The sequence below is a fragment of the Cotesia glomerata genome, linkage group LG3 (genome assembly GCF_020080835.1).
Source record: "Cotesia glomerata isolate CgM1 linkage group LG3, MPM_Cglom_v2.3, whole genome shotgun sequence".
NCBI classification, from domain to species: Eukaryota; Metazoa; Arthropoda; class Insecta; order Hymenoptera; family Braconidae; genus Cotesia; species Cotesia glomerata.
In genome coordinates, this window is record NC_058160.1 from 21,789,068 (window position 1) to 21,811,836 (window position 22,769).

General features: G+C 30.6%; 1 protein-coding gene across 1 annotated transcript in view; it reads right to left on the minus strand.

Annotated features, from left to right (window-relative positions):
• The window catches only part of LOC123260598 (DNA-binding protein D-ETS-4), a 57,750-nt gene that overhangs the window by 9,076 nt on the left and 25,905 nt on the right, over positions 1-22,769 (minus strand). Inside the window, exons 2-3 of the mRNA XM_044721784.1 lie at positions 2,070-2,470; positions 1,323-1,999 (exon numbers count right to left, since the gene is read on the minus strand). Coding sequence (XP_044577719.1) covers positions 1,323-1,999; positions 2,070-2,470 — 1,078 coding nt within the window. The remainder of the gene's footprint in view (positions 1-1,322; positions 2,000-2,069; positions 2,471-22,769) is intronic.

The window sequence follows — 22,769 nt, forward strand, 5'->3', positions numbered from 1 at the left end:
CCTCCATAACTTATTCCTCGGCGTGACATCATGCGAGTTGTGTGTTGTGTGTTGAGTATGTGGTTGTATGGTTGTATGGTTTAGACCAATAGTGAAAAACCGGTCGGGAGCTAAGCGACAACTAGCCTCAGGCGATTCCAGCCAGCTTACGTGTCGATTATGGATCGAGTACGTTTAGTTTTGTTGTGTTCCATACTACTAGTATATAGATTAAAGGTAAAAGGAGAAAGACTCGGAAATATGTTTTATATACATAAGGTTACCCGGGGCTAAATTAAACGCTCAAGTTGTATTACTGCTACTTATACTACTAAATATGCCAGCAGTTAGGAGAGAAAATTGGACTTATTGTTTGAAAATTTCATCTCTTCGGCTGTGGGATTTTGAAGTTAAGGCTCTCGGGTTCACGATCATATGCTAATTTTTATGATTTTTGAAATATTTAACTTCATTTTCAACGCCCTCAAGCAGAAACTCAATTTTTGTAGTTATAGAGTAAGAGAATTCGTGCAAAAAATTCAGTGTTTCAACTTCAAAGTAATAATTTGTCTGAAAATTTTTAAGCGATTAATAAAATCCCATGAAAATAATTTATGTTAAAAATAGATGTTGGAATATATTAGCAATAAATGAATAATATATCGAAAATGTTATATATTTAAAAATAACATTCAAAAGTAAATTACTAAAAATATATTTTTTATCTGCATTTTGTATCGTTTTATATTATAATATTGTTCATTTATTTTTCATATATTGTTGATAAATACTTTTTATCCCTCAAAATATATTTTTGATATCTAAATTTTATAAACTTATCTCAACCGACTAAATTTCATAAAATTATCTTAACAAGAATCAAATTTTCTTGTGATAAGAAACTCCAATATATTAAGATTTGAATCCTTCACTTTGTTCCATTCTGTTCTTTATTAAATTTTAATTAACTCATTTGTTACATAATAGATCTAACTACCAATAAGACGGAATTTACCCAAACAACCTCAAAGGCCCCTAGACCAAAACATAACTTCTAAAAGTTTTTTTCTCAAATCCCCAAAATGAGCTTATTAACCATACCCAAAAAACAATAAATGAATCAAATTCTAGACGCGTAAAAAACAAAGTTCACAATTTTCTAGCTAACAACTTTGACCTTGCTCATCAGATCATTATAATAAGGTCAACGTCTTAGTGTCTTTCGCCTCGGGTGTTTCCGGCTAATTATTTTTTGCTTCCTGCCCGTCAACATAAATCGCAAGCATCCTATAAATTAATTTAAATACCAAAAGCCTGACACAAAAATCCTTGAGTTAACTCACCAGGATGGATTCCAAGCGCGACGCAGGTGTTATCGAAATCTTTTTGAAGCTGCTGGATGGCGAGACTGAGGACAGGTTCGATCTGTTCACGAGCAAGATCACCAACGCACTCGCTGTTCTCCATATCTTCTACAAACCCCGTGCCGACGGTCCCCAAATCGACGGGTCTTAGGTTGTACTTCCTTTGAAAACTGGTGTCCCTCAAGACTTCGCGGAGCAATTGGTGGTCGCCCTTCTGGTCTTTGAGATTGAAGATTTCATCCTCCCGATTCAGCGGACTCGACAATTTTTGACTCGTGAAAGTATCCTCGTCTGTAATCTCAATCTTGGGAATTATCAGCGGAGTCTTGTGTCGATTGTCGTCAATGGAATTCGTGTCTTGTTTGTTATCAGAAGAGAAGAGAAGACTGCGAAGTGACGAATTTTCAGGGTCTGGAGCTGGCGAGGGCTGTGAACTAATTGACGACTGGTGACTAATTGTTGGCTGAGGTGAGTTTGTTGACGTCGGTTCTTCTTTGAATAAAATTTCCTTTAACAATGGGTTGCTCGTTTCTTCGCGTTTTGGAAAGAAATCAGTATCCAGAGAATTGTAAATATCTTCTTCAGACCTTGGTGGCGTACATGGTACCGTGCAGTCTGTGGAATCTTCTTTGTAGCCAAGGCTCTCCGCTAAAAGTCTGCAATAATTTGTTAACCATTAACCATTAATTAAAAATACTTTTTTGTTAAAATAAAAAATATAATTACCTGGATTCTTGGAGGATGGTAAGCAAATCGAGACTTTTTTCTCGTTTAACAGGTGGCTTCACTGGTTGGCTTGGCTCCGGGCTGGTTGGGTACAAATGTGCGCTTTGTGGGCTCTGAGGTACGTAATAGGGACTACTGGGATAACCCGGCGACGCTTCGCGGGAGTAATTCGGTGACAAGGCCCCGGTCAGCCCGGGATAAGGGGGGCTCGGGTATGTTGTAGGTGAGTCCGGTCTCGGGGATAGCACTTCTTGTTTTATTTGTATGGGCTTCAGAGTCATTTGACTGTGAGTGGTTGCTGATGAGTTGTAATCGTCCGGTAGCAATGACAAGTCAAATTGAAATGCTGTGTACTCGAATGAAGGCGAAAACCCAACAGCTGTTGGTACCGTTTGTGGCATCTGGAAAATGATTTTTATTTCATTAATTTTTATTATTCATTTTAATCAATTTTAATAAAGTTCAAGTGAAAAATTATGGAAATATTTCATCAAATGTGTTCGGAATTAAATTCCAAAAATTGTTTAAAATTTATGTTTGATATATTTATCTGATAATCACATCTCTTTTTACTGAAATTGAAAATTTTTTGGACAAAATATTTCGAAAAAATCAAAGTTTTGATTTATTTATGTTTATTTTATCTTATTTAGATATTTAAGATCTCTTTAGAACACTTAATTTACTAACCACCACTAATATTTTTAATTTTTTAGATATATTGGTCATCAATAAGTGACTTTAATTTGATGTTTAGAAGTTTTGGTTCAGTTAATTATTTTTTCTTTTTTGTTATAATTAAACAGCTGTTATTGAGTTTTCTTTTCAATAATTATAAAGGAAGAAATCAAGATTTTATTTCACGCTTTAAGTTAACTTCAAATTTAATTGAGCATGACAATAACAAGTTAGAATTATATTCTGCAATGTAAAGAGGAAATAATTGTAGTATTAATCAGTAAAAATTACATAAAATAGAATTTAAAAATGATTAAACCACAATATTGGTCAATAATTTTAAAACTAGCTTAAAATTTACTAATTTTGAAAATATAAATTTGAAATTTGAAAAAAGTCTAAAATAAAATATAACATAAAAATATTTAACTTTTTTTATAAAATTTTGATCGGACATTGCTACATTTTTCAAAAATTTTTTTAAATAATTTTAAATTTAAATTACATTTATCAATTTTCAATAAGCTTGATTTAAGCTTATTATTTTTATTCGAGCCAAAAATAAGCTTGCAAGAACGCGCAAATAAACTGATTTTTTTGACTCGAGTAATAAATTTTTCTTGAATATATAATTTAATTTTTAAGTTCATTAATTGTGAAAAGAAATCTTTAGAAAAATTCAAGATATCAATTATAATTTTCATCTATTCATCTGCCTAACAATATTAAGTATAATTGTAATTATCACTACTATTGATTTAAATAACCATAGAAATAATAACAATAATTATATGATGATGATGAATATTTGTTAGGTATATAAAAGGCGTCGGATGGTAAAATGCGTTAACAATATCTGTCATCATTAAAATGAACCGAACGTTTCTCTAGCCAAGATCCCCGTGGGCAATTGCTGATGGTATACGGTCTACGTTCACCAAACAGTCCGAGCATTTTCACCAGGTTAGAGATGACTGTAAAGATGAACAAGAATAGAAAAAGAAAAAGAAAGAGAGAGATGCCGTAATATAAAGGCAGTTTATCTCGGCGCGTGTGTTTATTGCCCGTCGTGTGCTTGACCTCGCATCAGTTTGTTACGCTTTGTAAGCCCATTACAACGTTCCCAAGTGCATCTTGGCTACGCTGAGGCGGGGTCGTGCTCTGACAACTTGACGTAGTGCATATCCCAGAGGTCGCCAAGCGAAATAAATGATTATGCCTTTCTTTATTTATCCTGAATTATCCTTCTTTCATCTCTCTCTTTCTTTATCTTTTTCCCAATAGTTTTTTATTCTTCATATTTTCATTTAATAATTCTCTCGCTCGAACAACTTTAAAAGCTAACAAGCCTTACTCACCGCGAAACACCCTTCGATTATCATCAAATTGAGAGATCTACATTGTTAAGTGACGTTGGATAAAGATGTAATAAAACAAAAAATTTATATTTTTTATTTATTTATTTATTTATGTACTATAAATAATAAATAATGTGGATAATATTATATTCCATTTTATTCTTATCTCTGTTTTACGAGCTGTAGGTTAAGCCTGGTCAAACGAGTGTGAAGCTTTTAATGCCAATAAACGAAAATACATGTGTATAACATATATAATAATAAAGTTAAGAGACAACTTGACGGAGTACATGCACAATTGATCGTATCGGCTAGGTGATGCTGTCTGCAGTTAAACTTATTGAGACGAAAAAGTTTTGATGGAAATTTAAATTGAAAATAGTCTGCAAAAAATTTATAAACTTTTTCATTGCAAAGAAAATAATAGTTGGACAAAACTTTAAAATATTTTCTAAATACTTTTAAAATTTTTTATACTCTTTTAAAAAAATCGAAGAAATTTTCTCAATTGAAATTTTATAGAATTTTGAAAATTTTTTTTTAGCAATGCTTTGAAATATTATAATATTTTCTGAATTTTTTTAGTTTTATAGAATTTCAGATGATTTTGCAACGTAAATTTACAAAATTTATGAACTTTATATAAAATTAAACTTAAGTACAGGTAAAAAACTTTTAAAATGTTAGATCATTATTTGAAACGGAGTTATGCCTTATTTTTGGTAATAAAAATATGTAACCAAAAAATTCATATTCCTAAATTTTTTTTTACATTAATTTCTATGTTTTTCTACAGCAGATTGATGAAAAAATTAAACGACTGAAAAATAAAATTTAAACAACCATTTTAAGTAAGCAATCAAGAATTTCTATAAATCATTATATTTTCATATTTTTTTTAATACAAAAAAAGTAAAACAAATTTAAGAAAGAAAAATAATGTTATAATTTATTTTAAATCTAAAAATAGATTAAGGTCTTCTAAAAAAAAATAATTATCAAATGAATATTGATGAAAAAAAAAAAAAAAATATTGTCTAAGGATTTCATAACTCAAGAATTTATTCAAAGGAATCAATTGAATTTCTCAATTTTTCAAGAAAAGAACATTAATATCTTCACTCATTAAAATAGATAAACATACACAGAAAAAAATCAATTTTTGAGTGAAAAAAAAATTTTTTTGACCAAAATTAAATAAAAAATATTTTAATAAAGTTTGACCAATTTTTCAAACAATAAAATAAATTTTCGATAATTATCAAAAATATACATTCTTGTGTCAATAAAATTTTTTCAAAAGAAGTATTTTTTTTTTTAATAATGTAAAATTTTATAAAATTAAAATTTTTATCTTGATGTAAAATTTAAAAAAATACGAAAAATTTTTCATGAGATTACATAGTATAAAAACATATCAACAAACATATGTAGACGTGTAATGTTAAATGTATAATGTATAGATAGGAGGATGTGACGGAGCATAACGGGTGAGTAAAATATATCACTCAAGTGTTTATATCTCGTAGGATAGTAAGTATAAGGGTTACGATGCTTGATGGGTTAGCAAGGAGGTTTGTGTGCATTGATGGGAATTCACGCTGGTCTACTCTGAGTCTATGGTATAATGCTGTGATGTACACACTAAAGACACCACAATACACCATGACATCCCGTGGGACTTGCTCACGGGGCGATGTTAACTGATAAAAATTAAGGCTACAAATTCAACCGATCACTCAATCGTTCCGAGTGTATAGTAGTGTAGCAGATTTTATTGCTGACATGACAATAGAAAAAGGCCGAGAGTACTACGAGGATAAGACACTTTAAATGATATAATAAAAAAGGTTAGCTGAGGATATTGCGAAATCGATAAATAAAATAATATAATAAAACGGTCTGTGTGGGTGTGAATAATCGTTAAATTGTAAAATGTCGAGAATCGAGACGATGCCGAGACAAATATATACGAGTTAAGAGAGAAGAGAAAACGGAATCTGGATATACGTATCGCAAGAAAGTGGATAAGAAACTAACGGCGGCGGATGTGATGTAGGCAATTGAGAGATAGGATCCAGTGCTAAACTTGTATAACTAGACCGATCCAAAATGGCCGTTTTATGTGTGTGTGATTTGTATATATGTAGATACAGATACCGATACTGATACAGATACAGATATGTGTGTGCTCACACGTCATTTGCTCAAGAGTCTATGGAGGACACTAATGTCCTGAGACAAGGTTCATCGAACTCTGACGAGCGTTCGAGTTCAAGGATCATGAGTTTGCTGATTTATATAAGCTCACGTGGGGAAATACGCCTGCTAATAGTCCATGTCTTACTTTTCCCAATTGTCCGTGACGTCACCACTCACGATTTATCTTGATGCAACACATTAGACTTACGCATTTTTTTTTTCCAGAGTGAAATAAAAACAATTTTCTGATTAGATGTTCCTCGTATTATTTCAAGTTAATATTAAGTATGATTATCATCGAACTTGGTTGGAATAAATTTCTCCGGATCCCTCAGGAATTCCGTTTTTTACAGTTAAATATTTTTAAGAAGTTATTTAAAGATTATCTTACTCGAATTACGTATCAGGCGGTAATTGAAAGCTTAAGCTTATGATTCATGTTCTTGCAACATTTCGTTTAAATGCGTCACATTTAATTTTTGGGTTTTTCTTTGGTAAATCAGCGATCGGTATGATGTGCACTCGATTCCTTTTTTTAACACTCTTTGTTATTCAATTGTAGATAAATATAATTAACGTCTATTTAGTACTTTTGGTTCGAGTAAACAGATTTGTGTTGAAAACTTCTGGCGTCATAAAAATTTATGAAGAAGTGAGAGTGAAATTTATTTCTTTTCGTTTTATAATTGGTTGAAATAACTATGTTTGGTCTTATCTTATGGAAAAATACTGTGTTCTCTTTTATTAATTGATTATGTCACTGAAAAACTCTGTTAGAAATTATTTTCTTTGAGAAAGTTTTGTCAAAAATTCTTCAAGGTAATCATTTTTTTCAACTACTTTTATTGAAAGCTAATTAATCTTCTTACTGTGTAATTTTTAAATATTTTTCGGAAAATTAATGCTATATTGTTATTGTTAATATAATGCGCGACATAAACATTTGAATTATTAATATATAATACAATAAAAGAATTTATCTATGGAAAATTTTTTTTCTCAGTAAATTAATTTTAAAAAAAAACCTCACAATTTTCCAAATTTTCTACTTCTTTGTACTTGGAATTATTTTTCCAGATAATTTATTTGTTTAAAAAAAAAATTAATTGTAAGATTTTTTATATTGAACTATATATTCAGCATTAAATACAAGAATAAAAAAATTTTTTTAAATTCATTATTTGAAGAAAATAAAATGAATTTAATTGGATGACGTTGTTTTGGTTTTTGACAAGGTTAAAATTTTAGATGATCTTTTATACATCACATATTTATATTTTCAATTAATTATTGAAAATTTTTCATGAAATTTTCTCGAATGTTTTGTTCAAAAAGTTTGCTGTATTTGATTTCAAAAAGTAGATCAATAATTAATAAAATATTTTGAACATTAAAGTGAATAACTGAAGTTTGAAATACTGAAAAACCAAAAAGTTTTAAAGATTGATTGACAAAAATAATTTTAATTTATACATTTAAGAAACGATTATAATTGTCGAGAAAACTAATTATTAAAATGGATTGATGTGTCAGTTAATTATAATCATTAAGAAGAATTCAGCGAAACAAAGAGATGGAATAAAATCAATTTGTTCATTTTTTAAATTCAATTATAATTTTAGCTGCATGTTAAATGAAGTTAATTAAATTATAAATGGTTTTAAAACAAATGAAGTGAACAATAAATATGGACACAGTTGTATTGTCATATCAGCTCATATTTCACGGTGCTTAATTAGCCATGCGTAATTAAAATTATAGTATTTTGAAACAATTATAATAAACAGTGATTATAATAAATTGTGCAATTGAAAAAAAAATAAAGAAAAAATGGAATTTAGCCCTCTTTTATTGTAGTATAACGTCAACAGTAACAGATAAATACAGGTAGATGGATATTTATACAACAATATAAAGAGTAAGAGTGTACATGTCACGAAAGCGTGAAGCGATGACTAAACTGATCGGCCGTTGTGCTGGAATGTTAAGCCGTGTTTCATGACGTGCCACGTCGTCTTCAAGGTCCTAAACGATTTTGCGAGTTAGCTGTTATTGTTTTCTCGCGCCTCTTTTTCCTCGGGTCAGGCAACACCAACAATGAAATTAAATTTAAAAAAAAAAAAAAAAAAAAGAAACTATATAAAATATACATAAAAGACAAAAGATCAACAAAAACAAAAAGGTCAGAGAGCAACAGAGTGTCATGCTTGATTTTCGATTAATATCAACTACTAACGTGAGAAAACGTATCTTTTAAATGCTACACTATTTTTTCTTAACTCAAACTCAATCACTATATATTTTTACTAAACAGATTGACGTTTTTATAAATTGAAATCAAAATGCGTGTTATTTGTTTGTATATATAATATAAAAATATTTACTTGCATAAATAAATAAAGTTTAATGATAAATAAGTTCTACTAGCGTTAATAAATTGTAGTTTTATGACTACTTATATTTTATACATATTCGGAAGTTTTATTAGTCTAGTCAGAATAATAATCGAGTTTGAATTTGACATTGACTTTTAAAAATGATTTAATATACTTTCTTAAACCATTAGAACGTAAGAAATTTTATACTGAGCACCTACATGTCAAAATTCTTATTTTTAGTTAACTAGAAATTAAAATTATGCGCTTTAATTCTAAGCCAATAAGGAATCAAGGTCCTTTCTTTCGATTTGCTTGGAGAATTTCGATACTAAACTAACTTCACTTGAGTCATCAATTTCATATTATAGGATTTTATATTTTTATATTATAGGATATTTACAATTTTTTAATTTTGTGGAAGATAAACGTAAGCTTGGCGCAAGACACTACCGTATCCTTGAACAATCTAGATATTCTAGAAGTCTTCAGCTCATCTTATGGGGCAAAATTGTTTGCATTAAACTTTACTTATATTTATTCTACTATTTCATTTTAAATGTCAAATAAAATCTTATAAAACATTATGACCTGACAAATAAGCAACATTACATACAAATTTTCTTTTAACTTATTAATTTATCGTACATAACAATATTTAGAAAGTTCAAAATGATTTTATATCAAATAAAATTATCTTAAAATATTTTAACTTGAAAAGAATTTTGTATTTCTTCTAATTAAACTTTTTTTCCGTTTAGATAATTCAGTTTATTTAACCATGGAATTTTTTTCGCGGATACTTAAAATACAATATTTAATCCATCAAACTGAAAAAAGTATACGCTGAAAAAAAAGTTGTCTTGATTTAAGATAGAACTCCTAGAACCAAAAAAATGATTTTGAAAAATTTCAACGATTTGAATCAATACGAAAAATTCTTGATTCAAATAAAAATTCACTCAAGCCGGATAACAGTTTCTTAATTATAAAATTTTTCAGCTTGATCCTAGATGATAAAATTCTTTAAAATAACTTTCTTGGATCAAGAGATTTTTTTTCGCCGTACTATTCAATAAAACAGTCCGAATATTTTTCAATATTTTGTTTTTAAAAAATATTTTCTTACGTAAACAACATACTTATCAAAATTATTCATACAGTCATTTGACTTCATCGAAAATTCACAAATAACTGTTTACACACCTTGAAAATGTCAATCGTTTGTGAGCGTGTCGTATTTTATATATGTATGTATTAATCACAAATAAATTATTTATTTTGTAGCTCAAGTTCACTGACTTTGTGAACAAATCTTTGCACTTCAAAGCAGCTGAAAAAAATTTATTATGTAAGCTTTTTGTATCTTAAATTTTATTTCAAAATTAAAAATTTATTTTTCTTAATTTCCAAGCTATGAAAATTCATAATATCAAGTAATATTTTCCAAAGTCTTATATTGATATCGACATTAATTATTGAACATAAAAAATTGTTTTTTTTAAAAAGCGTGAAAATTAACTAGAATAAAAATTTTATTTACATTCATAAAGTATATTTTGGAACGAGCTAAATGATCCTTTTCTCCACACACATAAACAACCTTTATTACCATGAATCAAACTTGTCTCCGGCATATTATCATAAAAGTTAACAGTTATTCGCCTCGAATACTCAATCACGGTCATAACTATTTATATTTTTTGTCAATCAACTCTTACTTTTCTCTCAGAACCTCTACCATAAATTAGCCATTAATTTAAAAACAATCTAGCCTGTAGAGTGAACACATCAACTCCTTCCGTCTATGCAAACTGTTGATAGCTTCCTTTTAGTTTTTTATTAATAATCTTCACTTACGTATACTGGGAGTTGTTACAACCGCGGAACACGATCACTCTTATATTATCCGATCCGTTACATTGATCAACACCGTAAAACGACTACACCACCGATTACTATCAACAAGATTTACATGACCAACGGATTGTCCTGTACTATATTTTCTTGGCATAGTGCATACCTTGATCTCGTTTGCCAATATCAATATATTAAGCTTAAGCCTATGCACCAGTATCTATAACATTTATCAGTTATATAATTACACACATAATATTTAAATACAAAATAACAATTAAAATTTTTTATTTATTTAAAATTACATACGCCGGTATAAATTTATTGTTATTACATATTACACATTACATACGTGTTTATTTATCATTTGCAAATAAAAACTCGAGGTCAATTTTATTCATCTTCTATAGAATTAAAATGAACTTTCATATAATTTATTTATTTATTTATTTGTCCTACTCTGGCGTCTCTGTCTTCAGAATTATTCACACCTGCGTAGTTAGATTGAGTTTTATTTTTTGCAGATAAAGAAACTCCTTGATTTTAAAAGTTTTTGTTTGTCACAACAAAAACACTGAATTTTGATTTATTATATAAAAATAAATTCCGGGGAATTTTTAAATCGATTTGACATCATCAGACCAAGATCGCAGAAAAAAATAAAAAATATTATGATTATGTAATTTTTGAAATATTTGTTAAAAAATAAATGCTGTGATTGTTTATTCGTGACATAAACATTTGAAATATTGTTATGTACTTCAATAAAAGAATTATGTAGAATCTATTTCTTTATTGCATGACTCATGATGCCAAGCATCAGAGAGTGCTTTACGATCGAAATATTTGTTTTATCTCGGTTTCACAGCTATCTTTAAATTTTTTTTCTAACAAATAAATTATAGAGAAAAAATTAATAAAAAATCAACAAGTTCGTAGGAAGGTGGATATAAGGTGTTAATCAAAATACTAATTGTTAAAACTCATAAAAAATTTTTGAAATTTCCTACCGTTATACTTATGAAATTATTTTCCCAGATAATTTATTTATTCTAGAAAAAAATCAAAAGTAAGATTTTTTATATTTTCACCATTGTATAACAATATTAAAAAATTTTTTTGAATTTCATTATTTGAGGAAATAAAATGTGTTCAGTTAAAAAACGTTGCTTTAGTTTTTGATAATGTTAAATTAATTTTAGAAAACCAAATTTTATAAATATGAATATTATTTTTCATTTTTCATTTTTGATAAATTTTTAAACGCTACTTATTTATATTTTACAAATAAATTAAAGAAATTTTTTGATGAAATTTCTTCTAATGTTATTGTTCAAAAATTTGCTATATTTGTTTAATTCCAAAAATGTATCAATAAGTAATGGAAAATTTTGAGCATTGAAGTGAATAAATGAAGTTTGAAATGTTAAAAAAATAAAAAAGTCTAAAGATTTCTACATTACACCGGCACACAAAAAAAAAAAAGTTGTCTGTACTTGGGACGCGCCACATATATTCCCATGTAATTTGACCCGCTGAACCCGAATTTGAGGTCCGTTTGGCCCCTACACCCTAGGATTTTGAGAAAACTGTAAAAAACCGAAAAAAAACGGGAAAATTGGGGGTTTTGGTGATTGAAAAATTTTTTTAGATTCTAACTATGCATGATTTTCATGTATTTCGATCTGCTTTATACTTATCTGAAGTGTACTCAGACCAGCAGCCATTAAAAGTCTAAGTAAATCCCGAAAAACCCATGAAAATTGCGAAAAAAAACAAAAAATTCCCAATATTGTGATAAAAAAAAAATGTATTGAGCTAAATATATGATGATTTTCATGTAGGTTTATCGACGACATATAAATCTCCAACTTTTATAACTCAGACGTCTCGAAAACATCAAACAAATGTACAAAAACCCCCGAAAATTGGAAAAAACTCAAATGTAATATAATAAAAATCGAGTTATTATTCAAAATAAATAAAAAAAATCATATCATTCGATCTGTGGTGCATAAAAAAAAAGTATTTCGTCTTAAGACTTAAAAAAAATTAATTTTTTCGGAAAATATCATCAAAACCCTTTGGATTTGAATTTTAATTCGTTCTCCGCTTATATCTCACCCTTTTATCTTCAAACGTCCTGCATAAAGGGTTTCTCTTTCGTTTCCTCTCTTCTTCGGGTAAATCTCTCTTCAGAGTCCAACAATGATCTACCATCATATTGACATCCACTCATGTTTTGATGGAATGTTTCTTCTCTTTCTTCACTGAAATTACCAAGATTTTCAGGAAAGTGTGAAAGATGAGATTGTAAATAGTGCAATTTTGTATTCACATTCCCTAAAAAATTTCGAGATACTTCCTTAAAACTTCCCCAAGCTGCTCTCTCAATCTTGTGCATCTCATACTCAAGATTAGCATCCTGGAATTGAGTCCGAATTTGGGGTACATAAAAAATTCCTTCTTTCAATTTATTGTCACTTATAGCTGGAAATTTTTCGTCCAAGTACTTAACACAGTTGCCATTTTTATCGAGAGCTTTGACAAAATGCTTCATAAGGTCAAGCTTGATATAAAGTGGTGGCAGCAAGTACTTGTAAGGATTAATGAGAGATTCTCGCATAACGTTGTGAGAACCATGATTCAAATTCTTTCTTGTTGGCCGTTCTTTTCTACTGTAGGGAATTTTCCGATCGTGACTATCCTACAAACATACAAGAAGGGATATATTGTGAACCAGATTGTTGGCTTAACTAGTGTAGCAATTTTCAGATCACCACAAACTTTTCAATGATTTTTGGTCAAATGAGCTACTGGAGTCGGTGCTTTGAGACTTCGCTTAGACAAAGCAATGAAAAACTTTCACTCCTCGTCCTGAAAGTGTTCGGCTTTAACTCATCAATCAAACTTCTTACATCTGAACAGTCCACTAATGAATTTTCGCCGTTTTAAAAATGTTATCAGATTTTTTTTTCCCTATCACGATAAAAATAAGCTGTTGTATTTTTAGGTAATAAATTTTTTTTTTTTAAGCTGATGTTTCAGGGTTTTCACTTCTAGGAACTTTTTGGGCTCAGAATCGATTTCTTGCTTAAATGCTTGTGCCTGTAACCAGGGCACCTCCACGTGGTGACGGCGGGCAACAGGACCGTCTGGCATAGTCCCTGGGTTAACGGCTTGAATGCCGTCATGGCAGGCACAAGTAATAAGTGTTTTACGATGCAGGGACCCGGAATCCCAGTATCGGCGTCTGGTCAGAGTGAGAAAGCAGGCTCGCAGGCGTCGTCATCAAGTGACTGCAGCTCTTCATTAGTGGGTGACTTGGCTTCTGAAGCGTTTAATATGACAAGAAGTGTCTCTCACATATGTAACAAAAACTCCAATTGCTTCTGTTACATATGTGGAGAATTTGAAGTAACGAAAAGTCGTAGATCTTTTTCAAACAAATTGAAAAATGTCTACGAAACCTGCTTCGGTATCCAGATTACGAACTGGGAAGCAACTTGGGTACCACATTCACTTTGCAATCGGTGTCACACGATGCTTACTCGTTGGGAGCAGACGAAAAGTAAACAGTGCTTGAAATTTTCAAAACCTGTGATTTGGTCTGCACCAACGAGTCAAAAACTGCTATTTTTGCACGACGGAAGTTTCAGGTTTTCTTCGACAACCAAACATAAAATTCAATATGCCAACGTAACATCAGTTGTGCCAGCAGAAAAAGTTTTGAATGTCGAAGAACCTGCAGCTCCTGAACCAGTGAATGAACATGAAGAGATGGAAGTTGAAGATAACTTTGAAGAAATCGATCCTGAACCCGAAGAGATCCATTCTGAGGGATGAAGAATACATCCCGAGTGGTGTTCCTAGAAGTAAAGACCCTGAAGTCTTCGATCAACTTGAATTGAATGACCTTGTACGAGACTTAGGACTATCTAAGGTAAAAGCTGAACATTTAGCCTCAGCTTTAAGGAAAAAATTTATTAGCTAAAAATACAACAGCTTATTTTTATCGTGATAGGGAAAAAGAGTTCCGGAAGTATTTTACAAAAGACAGCGAAAATTCATTTGTGTACTGTTCAGATGTAAAGGACTGATCGATGAGTTGAAGCCAAACACTTACAAAGACGAAGAATGGAGGCTTTTTATTGACTCCTCTAGGCGAAGTCTTAAAGCTGTGCTTCTTCATAATGGAAACTTATTGGCACCGATTCCAGTAGCTCATTCGACTAAACTAAAGGAGACTTATGACAATTTACAGGTTGTATTAGATAAAATAAACTATTCAGAACATCAATGGAAGGTTTGTGGTGATCTGAAAATTGCAACAATATTGCTAGGCCAACAATCAGGGTTCACAAAGTACCCCTGCTTCTTATGTTTGTGGGATAGCCGAGACCGAAAGAATCATTACATTCAAAAAGAATGGCCAACAAGAACAAATTTGAATCCTGGTTCTCACAATGTTACGCGACAATCTCTAATTGATCCTTCCAAGTACTTGCTGCCCCCACTTCATATCAAGCTTGGCCTTATGAAGCAATTTGTCAAAGCTCTGGATAAAGATGGAAACTGTTTTAAGTACTTGGGCGAAAAATTTCCAGCTATAAGTGACGCTAAATTAAAAGAAGGAATTTTTGATGGACCCCAAATTCGGACTCTATTCCAGGATGCTAATCTTGAATATGAGATGAACGAGATTGAGAGAGCAGCTTGGGGAAGTTTTAAGGAAGTATCACAGCAATTTTTAGGGAATACGAAAAGTGATAACTACGCAACTTTAGTTGACGAGTTGTTATACAACTATAATACTTTAGGTTGCTTAATGAATACAAAATTGCACTATTTACATTCTCATCTTTCACACTTTCCTGAAAATCTTGGTGATTTTAGTGAAGAGCAAGGTGAGAGATTCCATCAAGACATTAGTGTGATGGAAAAACGATATCAAGGAACGTGGGATGTAAATATGATGGCAGATCATTGTTGGACTCTGAAGAGAGATTTACCCGAAGAAGAGAGGAAACGAAAGAGAAACCCTTTATGCAGGACGTTTGAAGATAAAAGGGTGAGATATAAGCGGAGAACGAATTAAAATTCAAATCCAAAGGGTTTTGATGATATTTTCGAAAAATTAATTTTTTAAGTCTTAGGACGAAATACTTTTTTTATGCACCACAGATCGAATGATATGATTTTTTTTTATTTATTTTGAATAATAACTCGATTTTTATTATATTACATTTGATTTTTTCCAATTTTCGGGGTTTTGCACATTTGTTTGATGTTTTCGAGACGTCTGAGTTATAAAAGTTGGAGATTTATATGTCGTCGATAAACCTACATGAAAATCATCATATATTTAGCTCAATACATTTTTTTTATCACAATATTGGGAATTTTTGTTTTTCGCAATTTTCATGGGTTTTCGGGATTTACTTAGACTTTTAATGGCTGCTGGTCTGAGTACACTTCAGATAAGTATAAAGCAGATCGAAATACATGAAAATCATGCATAGTTAGAATCTAAAAAAATTTTTCAATCACCAAAACCCCCAATTTTCCCGTTTTTTTTCGGTTTTTTACAGTTTTCTCAAAATCCTAGGGTGTAGGGGCCAAACGGACCTCAAATTCGGGTTCAGCGGGTCAAATTACATGGGAATATATGTGGCGCGTCCCAAGTACAGACAACTTTTTTTTTTTTGTGTGCCGGTGTTATTATTAGACGCCTAATTGTAATTTCGGCAGGTGTAAATGTGCCTGCTAAGGATTTGTGACCCTATTATTGGCCATATGGCTGTTTGGTCTATTATACCGAAAATAAAAAAAAAAATGGAATGGTTAAAATTTTTTTAATTTAAAAATTTCAGTAATAATAATTATTAAGAAAAATAATTAAAAAATGGATTCAGAATTATTTTACACAATATATATTCACACCTGAAATAGTTAGATCGTGTTTTATTTTTCACAGATGAAGAAACTCTTTAATTTTAAAAGTTTTATCTCGTCACGACAAAGACACTAAATTTTAATTTTTATGTAAAAAAAAATCCGGCAAATTTTTAATCGATTTCACACTAGACCAAGACAAACAAAAATAAAAAATCAAGATTAAGATTGTAATTAAATTGGCTTATTATGTATTAATTAATTACAAAGAAAAAATAATAATGAAATAAAAATGAACTTGAATACACAGAAGATAATAGTTAACATTAAGAGTGCACTGTGTCCATGAAATGTCACGGAGAGTTTCGTCATTCGATAGATTAATAATACGATAAATAATTTGAAATATGAGTTGAGAGAGCATATATTAAAGAAATGGCAAACCAGACCGCGTTTATACTCTTTTAAAGTTGTATATATATAAATATAAATATGTACAACCGTGCACTAAGTAGACGTACACTAGAGTATATAGATAATAGCTTGACATTGCAATAGCAATCGTAAGGATAACTTTACTGCCGTATAGCAAGTTATTTTTATAAGTAACTTATATAGACCGAGCCTGTGAGTATTAGTATTAGTATTAATATTAGTGTTAGAGAGTGTGCTTTTATTATTTCTAAAGAAAAGGTTCACCATATGATACTAATACCAAGTGTGTGGGCGATCGACGCTCCTGCGACACGCCGTTTAGTCTCTCATTCCTGCACACGGCTGCTTTTATTTTATAGTAAGCCAAATAAAATTTCAACACATTTATTACGTTCATATTCTACCGCTCTTCTTGTATTGTATTATTTCCCCATCTAAACTTTATTTTTAATTCCAGGTAAAGTGCAAAAGTGCACTTACCACTCGGTTCGATGGAATAAAAATAATGGAAATATCGATAATAATAAATATACCCCTTATTTGTCCATTCTTGTGGCCTCAGTTTAACTTGCATTACAATCGACTCTATTTTACTACACTTGTACTAATAATTGTCGGTGTAATTTTCGTATTATTGTTGTTTATGATTATCACTATAAAAGAACTACAAAATTCAAATTTGCATCCTTTGTTTACTTATTTTATAAGTAAAATATTTGGCTATAACTAGAGTTTTATTTTTGAGTTTTTTTTTACTTAATTTATTCTTGAGTCTAAAACGTGATTTATGAGAAAGTATTTACTACTTTTTTAAAATTCAAAAGCGACGGGAAAATATCCGGAGACACAGCAGCGTCTCACGTCAGGTATTTGTTTATAACCTATGTGTTGTTGTTACATATATATATGCATTATTTTAATCCTTTGATCATGAAACTCGGTGGTAAAAGACATTTAAAATAAGTTTTAAAATTCATACTACTGCAATGATCTGTAATGTACATCATAATGCACCCTAAGCATCCCAATTTTTTTTTCTTTTTTCAATTTTTATTATTTTAATACAAAAAATAGTATAATCATAATATTCTATTATATGAGTTACGCACAATCCACCAACAATAATTTAGTAAAGTCATTCATATTGATAACTAACCAAATATCGAGATTATTATCTAAGTTATACATCATCTTAAAAGCTTACATTAAACGATAGATTGGATCTGTAGTAGCGAAGTTGATACCTGTTAAAAGATTATTAACGTAATACTGTTTTTTTTTTTTTTTTATTTCCAAAGTTTATTATTTATTACTTGCAAAAATTACCGGAAAATAGTGTCTTATATTAAAAAAAAAAAAAAAATAGTACTTTTTCATGTAACTTTTGATTGCAACAATAGAATCATTCAAATTTTTTTGAAGACATTCTAGGATATCTCTTTGAGTCTGAATTGTAATTCATAGAAGAGCAAAAACTACTATAAAATATAGTTACTTTTCTTTGTTAGATTGAATTAATTTTTCTCACTGAAAAAAAAAATTAACTTGATTTACTAAAACAAAATTTGAACCAAGAAAATCATTTTTGAGCTTCATCGTTTTGATTTAAATAGAAAAATTCTTAAACAGAGAAAGTTTTCTTAATTTCACATGGTTTAAAGATTCTTCGTCTTGATTAACCCCTGACAAGCACACTGGGTAAAAAGTACCCACCCCAAAATTTTATTTCGTTATAATTCTTTGTGTATATTTAAACTTCGATAGTATTTTTATCTATTTTAACTGGCACTAATTAATTTAATATCATATCTATTTTATAGAGAATTTTTTTAGCTTTGATTTAAAAAAAAAAAATTCTCTAACTTTATTAAGGACCAAGATATTTGAAAATGAAATATGTTGGGTACTTTTCACCCTCAATGCCTTAAGAGTTATACGGTTTAGATGTGTGCTTGTCAAGGGTTAAAGGCAATAAAACTCTTCAAAATGATTTTCTTGGTTCAATAACTTTTCTCTTGATGCAAATTAATTTTTCTTTTCCGTGTACACAGTGTATCAAATCTTTTGATTAATTATTTATCTTTGTTACACCCTAATTGTTGTTCCATTCAATAAATAACATTATTATACGGACAGTAGTGATTTCTCGAGACACTTGGGCGAAGTAATTTAAATATTATTTTTCTACTTGACCGCAAAATTTCTGAAATAATAATTTAAGTATAAAGGAATAAAATAGTAGTGACATTTAACTTCCGCGTTTATTCTAATCGCATATGGGTGAGGCAAGTCTGTACCTACGTCTGTATACATATACAATATAATAGAACATACGTCTGTACGTTATCCAGTAGCCTGGCCATTGGTATCTCGTGTTGCGTGCGTGTATAATGTAGAACATGACGTTGAGGCCGAGAGACAATACAACATGGATTAGACGAGTTAAAAGACGTGTCGTATCTTGCGCCACTTATCGTGGCTCTGTAATAACCGACGCCGATCGTAAAGTCTCTCATTTTGTCTCTGCGTATATATGCTATTGTAAATTGTGCATAAGGTATATCTATGTGAAATAGTCTTCAGTTTATGTGTGTTGTATCTTATATGTAGTCTGTAGAACGCGGACTCGAGCGCGTTTTATACTCTACGCGTGTGGGCGATCGCCGCTCCTCACTGCCGCTGGTTGATACAACAACAACTTATGTTATTCTATATACCGTACAGTACGTAACCCTATAAATGTATATATACATATATAAGAAACAACTCTTACGATTCGATTGCCAGCAATTTGAAACGCGCATGGGTGCGCAAACGATTGTTATATGCATCACTACAATTGTTATTTTATGGACGAATACCGCAATTTCGCTTTATTAAATTTTCATTTCAGTCATTTCATTAATTGGTAATTTTTTTATAAATTGCCGTAAATTATTTATTAAATAAAAAAAAATTATTTTAAATTACAAAGACGTAAATTGAACATAAAAAATAAACAATTATTTTTTCTTCATGACCCATTATGTATATATAAATTAAAGTTTTTTTCATGCCTACTGGTCAAGTGACTAGTGAACCTTATTCAAGCCAAGCGATGGACATTCCATCTGCACTATTGGTCGAGAGACATTCTCTCTTTGCATTAGTTCTATGGGGTCCATCGAACTTGAATACTATTAAAGCTGGAAGTTTTGTGGTATCTGTTCGAGTTGTAAAGATGTTAAACAAATGAAAGAAAATACATGCAGATGGAATGTCCATCGCTTGGCTTGAATAAGGTTCACTAGTCACTTGACCAGTAGGCATGAAAAAAACTTTAATTTATATATACATAATGGGTCATGAAGTAAAAATAATTGTTAATTTGTAATAGCGCCTCAATAATTACTACAATACCATTGTAGTACGTAGTTTGGGTGGGGAGAATAAAAAGAAGAGAAAAGTAAGTAAAGTATCGAGAGTATAAGAATGGACTGAGAAAGGTGGATGGTGGAAGGGGCCCGGTAGCTTAACTGGTAGAGCTCCTGACATGTTATCAGGGGGATCCAGGTTCGATTCCTGGCTTGGTAACCTACCCCATTTATTTTTTCAAAGTTTATCTTTGCTCTCATATAGTTTCTTTCATTTGTTTAACATCTTTACAACTCGAACAGATACCACAAAACTTCCAGCTTTACTAGTATTCAAGTTCGATGGACCCCATAGAACTAATGCAAAGAGAGAATGTCTCTCGACCAATAGTGCAGATGGAATGTCCATCGCTTGGCTTGAATAAGGTTCACTAGTCACTTGACCAGTAGGCATGAAAAAAACTTTAATTTATAAAAAATAAATTTCTTATTCTTATCGTGAGCTCGATTGATTTTAAATGTTAATGAACTTGTGCAGACACACATTTATTTATATTACACGGAAAACAAATCCTATGAAAAATTACAATAGTAACATCGTAATCCAGAACTAGACTTTCAGTATCTCGATTTTTACGATGCTGCCGTCTACAGAATACAATTAGAAGTATTGAAAATTACGATGTTATTCAGTAAATTTTTTTTCCGTAAGAGCAAGTGAATTAAGGACGCATACTATATGTTTTAATAAAAGAGAGACAGAGTCCAGTAGTTTGCGACGCCACTACCGAAAGATGACCAACTACTGTATCGAGGGTCTTATTATGTGACTGAACAGAAATTTTAGATATTCTCTCCGATAGCGTTAGGGGATAAACCTTGGACTTGTGGCGGAGAGGACACCTTCGATTCCGGAGTGATACAGAATTATTTTTTCGTTGACCTAAACTTCTTTTTAATTTGAGTGATGGAAATTTACGATGTTGCATCGTATAAATTACGATGTTTGAGTTCTGGTCCGGCACTGCAATGTCCTATACTAAAAATTACAATGTTTTCATCGTAATTTTTTGTACAATTTTCTTTCCGTGTAAGGTAAAAGCCCCAATATATGATCATGTACCAGTATATGATCACTCCATGTATTTGTATACCTATATTTGTGAATATAGATATACAAGTACATGGAGTGATCATATACTGGTAAGTGATCATCTATTGGGGCTTTTACCTTACGTATTTAATTAATGAAAGAAACATTAACGACAGCGATTAATTTTCTAGACTAAGCCATTAAAAATTATTATTTAATAATTATTTAAGTTAACCAGTAATTAAGACAATTTACAGAATAAGACAACGCGTGTGTACACAGTTTTTAAACTTGTTGAATTAGATTACGAGGAGTAAATGAATAAATTATAATCATCATTATCGTAACATGGTCTTTGTAGTGGTTAAGAATTAGACTAGAACGTTTGTTTGTTTTTTTTTCTCTTTGTTATTTGATAATTATAAAATAAGGAAATTAGAACAGTCAAGTTGTGAGGTAGTAAACTGGCCTGACAATTACATGACTGTATCTACTGCCGGGCAAATTGCACGCGTTTGCTCAAGTAGATAAAATATCCCATTTGTCAGACTGACGTTATTTTATGTATCTACATAAATATTTATTTTTTACTGGGCTTAAAAAAAAACATTATCTCTTTACTTTGGAATTTTTATTTTGATTATCGGAAAAATATTCTTTTTTTTTTTTTTTTTTTTTTTTTTAAATTGAGAAGTTATTTCCGTGAGGAATTCATGCATTATTCATTTATTTTTATTGATACTTAATGGATAGTAAGATAAGAGATGTATGATATTAATCGTAAATTGCGAATTTCTGTTTATTATTATTATCATTAAATTGTTAAATTATTAATAATTAATAAATAATTTAAATAACAGGATAAAAATGTAAGAATAATAATATGAGAAGGAAAGAGTAATGTCCCGCTGGGAGACGAGTGGAAGGCGAGCAAGACAAATAAATAGGTAGTTGCGATAGCGCAAATAGTAACATAATACTACATAATGGGGGCATAACGTGCCACGGTAATGACCCACGTGCATCACCACGTCGAGTTACATTGAGCCTTTGTCCGGGAGACGAAAAATCTTTGGGCTCTGTTAGTTTATTATTATTTTCTCTACTGTTCTTTTCTGCTTCTGTTACTTCTACTTCTACTGGTTTTGCTGCTGTTGCTGTTATATGCTCGCCGCGGACATTGTTAAATGCTTTATGGACTCATGTACACACTACTGGGCGTTATCCTTCGTCTTTCGACGAGAACAATGAAGTCGGAAGTTCGAGAGGTCAGAATCCCAGGATTACATTTTGATTTGCTCCCATATATTTATTTATACATTTTTTAAGCGTAATATTCATGACATGAGAATTTATAGTAGTAGTGGAAAATATCTGCCATTGTTTATTTTATTTTAACTCTCTCGACTGATTCAATTGATAACTTTTTTTTGGTTTGAATTTTTACTTTTTGC